Source organism: Acomys minous, assembly GCF_964271855.1.
Source record: "Acomys minous genome assembly, chromosome: 9".
NCBI classification, from domain to species: domain Eukaryota; kingdom Metazoa; phylum Chordata; class Mammalia; order Rodentia; family Muridae; genus Acomys; species Acomys minous.
Genome location: NC_140490.1, coordinates 20899922 through 20907421, shown reverse-complemented (window position 1 = coordinate 20907421; position 7500 = coordinate 20899922). Strand labels below are relative to the sequence as shown.

Sequence of the window (7500 nt, the reverse complement as noted above, 5' to 3'; positions counted from 1 at the left end):
TGTTCTGGCGATCCCATGCTTTATCTTGCCCTCTTTATCCCTACCAGGTGAATAATAATTATGATTATTTGGCCAAGGGGGCTGGGGGAGACTGCTTACCTGTTTAGGCCTTCCTCTCTGGCTTCCTTAGCTATTCCCATGTCACTTTCTTCCTGTGAGGTTTATGTTCTTTCCCTCTGGGATCCCCCTTTTCCATAACTCTTTCAGCCAGGGTCTTTGTAACGGTAAAAGTGCTGATCTGTACAACACTTTTTATTTTGTCACTTACTCTCACTCCTGGATGGTAATTTAGTCAAAGGGAGAATTATCAGCTTACAATTTATTTTTCTTCACAATTTCTGGCCCATTACTTTTTTTCCTTCTGACCTGTACTCATGTTTTTGAGGGATTAGCTGCTGGTTGCAACACTCTATGGTGGGTCATGGATATAACTTCTGGTGGTGTCTATGATTTTCTCTTTGTCTTTGTGGTTCTGCTATAAACTACATATATATGCATTATTGTGAAGTTTCTGATGCTTAATATTCCAAGAACACTTGAGAATTTTTTCACTGTATAACCCTTGCTGGCCTGCAACTTCATACGCAGATCAGGCTAGCCTCAAACTCAGAGAGATCCTCCTGCCTCTACATCCTGAGTGCTGAGAATAAAGGGGAAGTATCACCATTTCCTGTTCATGCCCTACATTTGTTTCAAATGCGATTTAATGCCATATCTTAATATCCAGGAATTTGATAATTTCCTATGGTTATATCTTTTAAGATATTTTTCTTGCAATTTGCACTCATCAGTTTTCAGGGTGATTTTAGAAAATTGTATTAAGTTCTCAAATAACCAGCTAGATTTTATTTTTTAAAACAATTTTGAAGAAAATGCATTTTCATATCAAAGAGTATTTTTGGTATATCAATTTATTTATTTACTTGTATTTAGTGCTACAGTATAAGTGTATACTTTTATCTATATAGGTCCTGAGTATATCATATTTATTTCTCTCATATATGATAGGCTAGCCTCAACTTGGCTGTGTAGCCAAGGATGATCTCATACAGCTTTTCTCGCCTCAGTCTCTGGAATGCTGGGATTCTAGGTATGTGCCACCCTTCCATTCATGCAATGGGAGGAACGGAACTTGATTCCTCATGCCTGCTAAGCAAGTCTTCCACCAAGCAAGCTACGTCCCTTTCCCTAGCATTTGTGCTTTACAGTGTTTTGGAATATGATATTCTGGTATGCTTTCAGTAGACTATTGCATAAACTTATTTAGTTTTGTGTACTTACTTTAATCCAGCAAAGCATATTCAACTCTTTCCTCGGCTTTTAAAATATTTTAATTTTCAAAAATAAATTTAAAATTTTCTAGATTAAATAAAAACCCTATAATAAGTAATAGCCATGTTTTCGCTTCCAGAGCTTATAATTTAAAGCTATCCAGTTCCCTTGGCTACGTTGTACAGCCAACTAAACGGGAGGGACACTGTCACTATCCTGTTTTCAATTGCCGTGTGAGTCATAGCATTTCTTCAAAGAACACAATTCTGATGATTGATTTCAGATATTTACACACACACACACACACACACACACACACACACACACACACACACACACACACACACCCCTTCCTGCAGCTCCTTTTTGTAGTCTGTCCGAGGTTGAGAAAACATTCTTCCATATAAAGTTCTTTTAATTTTGAAGTATCTCATGCACACATAACAATAATAAGATGCGTGTGCATCATTCAGCGAGGGACCGTGGACTGCTTCCTTGGTACCCATAAGTTTCCGGGTCTTCTGAGCTCTTTGTGGTACATCTTGATTTTGGTTCTGTCTCTCCACCTGAGGCAACCAGCTACCAGAATTTTGATTTTTGCATTTCTTGCTTTGCTTTTTGTTGCTGTACTGCTTCTGTACTAGCAGTGACTTAAACTGCGGCTTTGAATGTAGCACAGACGAGTTACATGGCTTCATAACTCGTGTTTAGCCTGTGGGTTGCCTTTATGTGACTGTACCAGGTTCTAGCTGCGCATGCGGAAAGCCTTCGTGGCCGCCGTTCCTCCAGCTGCTGCTTGGCGCTGGCGGCTTGTTCCCAGGAAGGCTCTTCTGTAAACAGCCCGGCCATATCCACGTGTATGCCTCACTGGCACGCCCTCGCAAGAGTCTCTGAGCTTCTTGGGAGGATCATCCAACCAGTGAGGGGACTTTTGGCGTTCTGATGCTTGTAGAGATGCTTTCCAAAGTGGCTCTGCCAGCCATGTTCCCATCAACAGTGTGATGGAAATCATGCTGTTTCCTGTCCTGGGCAACTTCTAGTACTGCCCGAATGTTTAATTATGACATTTCCAGTCCAAGACTACATGCTCCTCACTCCTTTTGAATAAGATAGTCTCACAATGGAGCCCACCTGTGACTGTAGCTGTAGCCTAGGTTGCTCTCAACCCCCTGTTTCAGCCTCATAAGTACTAGGATCTCCCCCGCCCCACTATTTACTTTTTATTCAGAATCATAAACTTAACTCTGATAGACTTGGAGGACAATGATGACAATATAGAACCCAAAGAACTTCAGTGAGAGCAGCGATTTCAGGGTACTGCGAGCAGATGGGGTGGGGGCGCTCTGCTGAGCTACAGAAGGAATGGTCCGGTGGATAAGATGCCCATGAGTCCAAAGAATTAAGAATTGTCCACAGTGATCTTCTTGCTGGTCTTGCCATCCCTGGACCCGAAGCACTCCATGGCTTCCACGGTGCTCATGCCTTCTTTCACCTACCCAATGACCACACGCTTGCCATCCAGTCACTCAGTCTTGGCAGTGCAGATAAAAAAAAAAAACAAAAAACAAAAAAACAAAAACTGGGAACCATTTGTGTTTGGTCCAGCATTTGCCGTGGACAAGATGCCAGAACCTGCATGCTTCAAGATGAAGTTCTCGTCCTCAAATTTCTCCCCACTGATGGACCTGCCGCCAGCGCCATTATGACGTGTGAAGTTACCACCCTGGCACACGAATCCTGGGAAAGGAGGAACCTTTATTTCCAAGTCCTTTCTCTTTAGTGTTCAGAGCACGAAAGTTTTCGGCTGTCTTTGGAACTTTGTCTGCAGCAAACAGCTTGAAGGAGACGCAGCCCAAGGGCTCGCCGTTGGTGGGGTTGACCATGGCTGCAGCAAGTGGCGGCAGGGGACAGTGGCGTCTGCCAAGTACTCGGATCCTAATGTGCTTTTAATTCATGTTTGTCTAATGGTTACTTAAGATTTAGCCTCTTGTAAATTCACTACGTTAAATTTCCATTTATAATTTTACCTATTAAATTTTGATTTGGGAAATCCTTTTTATCGTAGAGACTAACCCTTCACTGCTAATCATTATAAACAGAAAACAAAAACAGACAAACACAAACAACTCCCCCCCCCCAAATCCCCTAACCTCCCAGTTTGTTATTGAAAAATAACATGAAAATGAGAAAGTTCTTGGTTTTTAAGTTGTCAAGTTTTTCTGTCACTTTGCTGTTTGTGGTTGCTGTTCTTTTTGAGATGTTTTCCTTGGTAAAGTAAGAAACTGACCCACTTGTGTTGATTTCTGCAACTGCTTTTAGAAGGGACACTTGTCAGCTTTCATCACTGAGGACCGTGTTTGTGATAGCTTTGACTCAGCGTTGTGTTTTTCAGATTATATTTATGGAAGGACATTGAGGAGTATTTATTTATTTAATGGGATAACCATTCATCTTTAGTTCTAATTTGTTAATATAATGAACTGTATTAATTTATGCTTTTTATGTCCCTTTAACATTACTTTTTTTGGATACACTCACATTGAAAATGGCATTTTATTGCTTGTACAGGTTTCTGAATTTGGTTTGCCAATATTTTGTTTACATTTTTATCATGTATGCTGATGAGCACAGTTGGCCTGGTACACTGTGTCTGTCTTGTTTGGAATTAAGGTCAGGTTGGTCTAGTAAAAAGAGTTCTCTGGAAGAGTTTATGTCAATTTGGAATTATCTGTCCTTTTCTGTTTGGTAAAGCATGCTTGCACAGCCATCTGAGCCTGGTGTCCCTGGTCTTAACATTTGAAGCAATTGATGTACTTTTTAAAATGATAGTAGAATTTTTGGCTGCTTTTTTCTTTTTTTTATTAAGTCACCTTTTTTAAGGTTGTGTATTTCTATAAGATTATGTTTGTTGGCAGTAAGTTATCTTTAATAATGCATAATAAGCATTTCTTAGGATTTCTCTTTCATTTCTAATAATGTTTATCTCTTATTTTCTTTACTGATATGACAATAATGTTTTGCTCTTCCAAAAAAAAAAATAGCTGTTAAGTTTACCAATAGTTACTCTTATGTGTTTGATTTCTATTTTCATTAATTTTTACTTTTATCTTCATTATTTTCATTTTAATGTATGCAATATATATGTGCATACTTGAATATTTAAGCACGTATATTTGGATGCGTGAATGTATTGGCGGCCAGAGACTGGCTGGCGTCAGATGTTTTCCTCCGTTCTTGTTTCCAGCAGGCAGGGTCTCCCCCTGCACCTGGAGGTCCCCATGTTGCTCCTGTTGGCAAGTGGGTTACAGAGTTCCTCTGAGTCACTCTGAGTCCCGAGTGCTGAGGTTACAGCCATGAACTACCATGCTGTTTAGGACTTTATTATTTTTAATTAAACACTGACAGTGTGACTCCCCTGCAGTATGCTTTATCTACCTTTCACAAGTTTATATTTCTGGTTTTAATAAATATTCTTTGACTTTTTTTTTTTTTTAAATTTCAAGCACAATGTAGTTTGTCTTTTTCTCCCTTCATCTGCCCCATCATGTTTGAGCTGGAGTGAAACCGGTCCGGGCATGGCATGAATGGTGTGGTTTCTTTAGGCTTTGGAGGCTAGCTTTTCAAAAGAAGTATTTTTCAAATTTTATGTGTATGGGTGTTATGCCTGGATGTGTGTCTGTGCACCACATGCATGCAGTACCTGCAGAGGCCAGAAGAGGGCATCAGATACCGCTGGGACTAGCGTCTCCAGTGGTTGTACTGGGAATGGAATCAGGTCCTCCAGCAGAGCAGCCAGTGTTCTTAATCTCTGAGCCAACTCTCTGGTCCCTGGGAAGCTTGCTTTTTAGAATTGTGTGTGGCAAGTGTGTGTCCGTAAATCGGAGTGTGTTACAGCCTTTGGGTTCTCAGCTCTGCATTCTCCTATAAACCACTGATTTGAGGTCTTTGTCTTTTTTCAGGTATTAATGACATTTATTTGTGCTCATGCTACTCCTTTGCCCCCTGCCCACTTGATGTGATTTTCATCATGAATGAGCACAATTTCTGCTGGCCTGTTTGCCAACATGCTGATCACTCTTTGCTCTTCCTCCTTGTTCTACCTTTGTTTGTTTGTTTGTTTGTTTGTTTTTGGCTTTCTTGGATAATGTTTCTTCTTAAGATTGAACTTCTAGAGCTGCAGTGTTGAGAATATTTTGTAGCATCCTGTTTTAGGGATGCTTGTTGTTTTTCATGTTTACATTGTACAATTTTTTTCCCAGGTTAACCTTTCTCCACAGTGATCTTGGTACTTTTAACTTCCTCTGCTTTGGGTAATATATGTAATTACTTGTGTGACCCCTGGGTGTGTGTAGGGTACATCCACCATTGCTGTTCCCACTGTGAGGTGATGGAGCAAAGAGGGTTTCTTACCATTTGGATTTTCTGTCTCCCAGACTGCATCCTGAATATATTAAACCTTTTTCTGTGTTTCAGTTGTCTGTGTCCGGTATTTTGTGATAGTGGCAGGAAGCTGACTGCTCTTACCCATTTCTTACAGCCCCGTTGTAAGAACTCTTTTCTCCCACTGGGGATGTTCCCTCTGGAAGTTGCCAGCTATCCTGCAAGTGGCTGCTCTCTAAGCACTCTGCGCTCTGTCACCATCTGCCCTTTAGGGTACCCTCAGTTCTTCATTATGTACCTTCAACACCTAAAATACAGTAACATATTCTCTTTGATAACATGTTTGCCTTTTCCTCCTAGGGATCTTGTTAGATTCTGGCTTACTCTTCTCGCTTGGTCTTCTGAGTCTCTTAACTTCATGGGCACATCATCTATCTCCTTGCCTTTGGACTGAGTTCAGAATGTTTCCTTTGGCTATTTTATTACTCCTCCCCACCTCCCCTCAGTGCCAAAGCTCTGGCTCAAATATAATCACAGGTTGTCACTTTTCTGTCCTTAGTGATGGGCCTCTAGGGGAGCATGGGATCCAGTATCAGCTCCCAGATGAAGGCTGGGTCTCAGCTCAGAGATGATAGATTTCTCAAGATGTGCATAGGCTCTTCTTCTGGATAGACTTGGAACCTCAGGAGGTCACATGCCACACTACACATATTTATCCCACTGTTAGAAAAGACCCAAGGGTTTCTCGCCAAGAACTCTACCAGTGTATGTATTTGTAATTGGCCACATCAGGGGGATGAAATCACCAATTACAGGCTTCATGCTTTCAGCAAGGAATATAATTTTATCATAATACTGATAACAATTCCACAGGCCACAGGATTTTCTCCAGTGGGGAAAGACAAGCCTTTCTGGCCCACACATATTCTTCACTTCCTCATTTTTCCTGTCCATCTTTGTCAGACTTGAGAGGCCTTCTCTGGCAGCTACCCTTGACACTGTACCCTTTTGGTGTTAACAGGGTTTTTAACCAGAATCTCCTAAGATGACTAATTTAGTCCTTAATGAAATCAGGCAACCACGAAGATTCCCCCAGCCATGACTTTGCTCGAACCTCTGGTAAAGATGTATAGTAGTAGTCATGTTCCATTGGCCTCATCTCCATTTTTCTTCTTGTTCTGTGATCTGTGGAACAATTTGGTCTCAAACTACAGTGAGTGTTGCGAGCATCCATACAAGAATTAATTCTTCAGTTGAGGAGAGTCTTGGGGTTCTTCAGAGAGGACAAATTTGCTCCATGGGGTCACTCCAAAGCTGGGCTGGTCCCTCCAGGCTAGGATTCTGTATATGCTTGATAGTCCCCTTACTTTGGGTATAGTTAACCTCCTTGGGTTGGAGTTTTCCTTCTAGTATCTTCTGTAGGGATAGACTTGTGGATAGATATTGTTTAAATTTGTTTTTGTTGTGGAATATCTTGTTTTCTCCATCTATGGTGATTAAAAGTTTTACTGGGTATAGTACTCTGGGCTGATATCTGAGGTCTCTTAGAGACTGCAAGACATCTGCCCAGGTTCTTCCAGCTTTTACAGTGTCTGTTGAGAAGTCAGGTATAATTCTGATATATCTGCCTTTATATGTTACTTGGCCATTTTCCCTTACAGCTTTTTGCATTTTTTTCTTTTTATATTTTGTTTTGATTATTATGTGGTAGGATGATTTTCTTTTCTGGTCCAATCTATTTAGTGCTCCTTTTTTTATTAATTAATTTATTTATTCATTTTACATCCCAATTGTAGCCCCCTCCCTCCTCTCTACCCCATCCCACTCTCTCTCTCTTTTCCTCATATT

The 7500-nt window shown here is 40.8% G+C and overlaps 1 protein-coding gene across 1 annotated transcript; it reads right to left on the bottom strand.

Moving 5' to 3' along the window:
* Positions 1-2671: 2671 nt before the first annotated feature.
* LOC311605048 (peptidyl-prolyl cis-trans isomerase A-like) lies at positions 2672-3155 on the bottom strand (the record flags this gene model as incomplete). Its single annotated transcript, XM_084795335.1, has 3 exons — positions 2672-2764; positions 2885-3009; positions 3065-3155. 3 exons carry the CDS (start codon positions 3153-3155, stop codon positions 2672-2674), a joined length of 309 nt encoding a protein of 102 aa, XP_084651461.1.
* Between the last annotated feature and the right edge of the window lie 4345 nt (positions 3156-7500).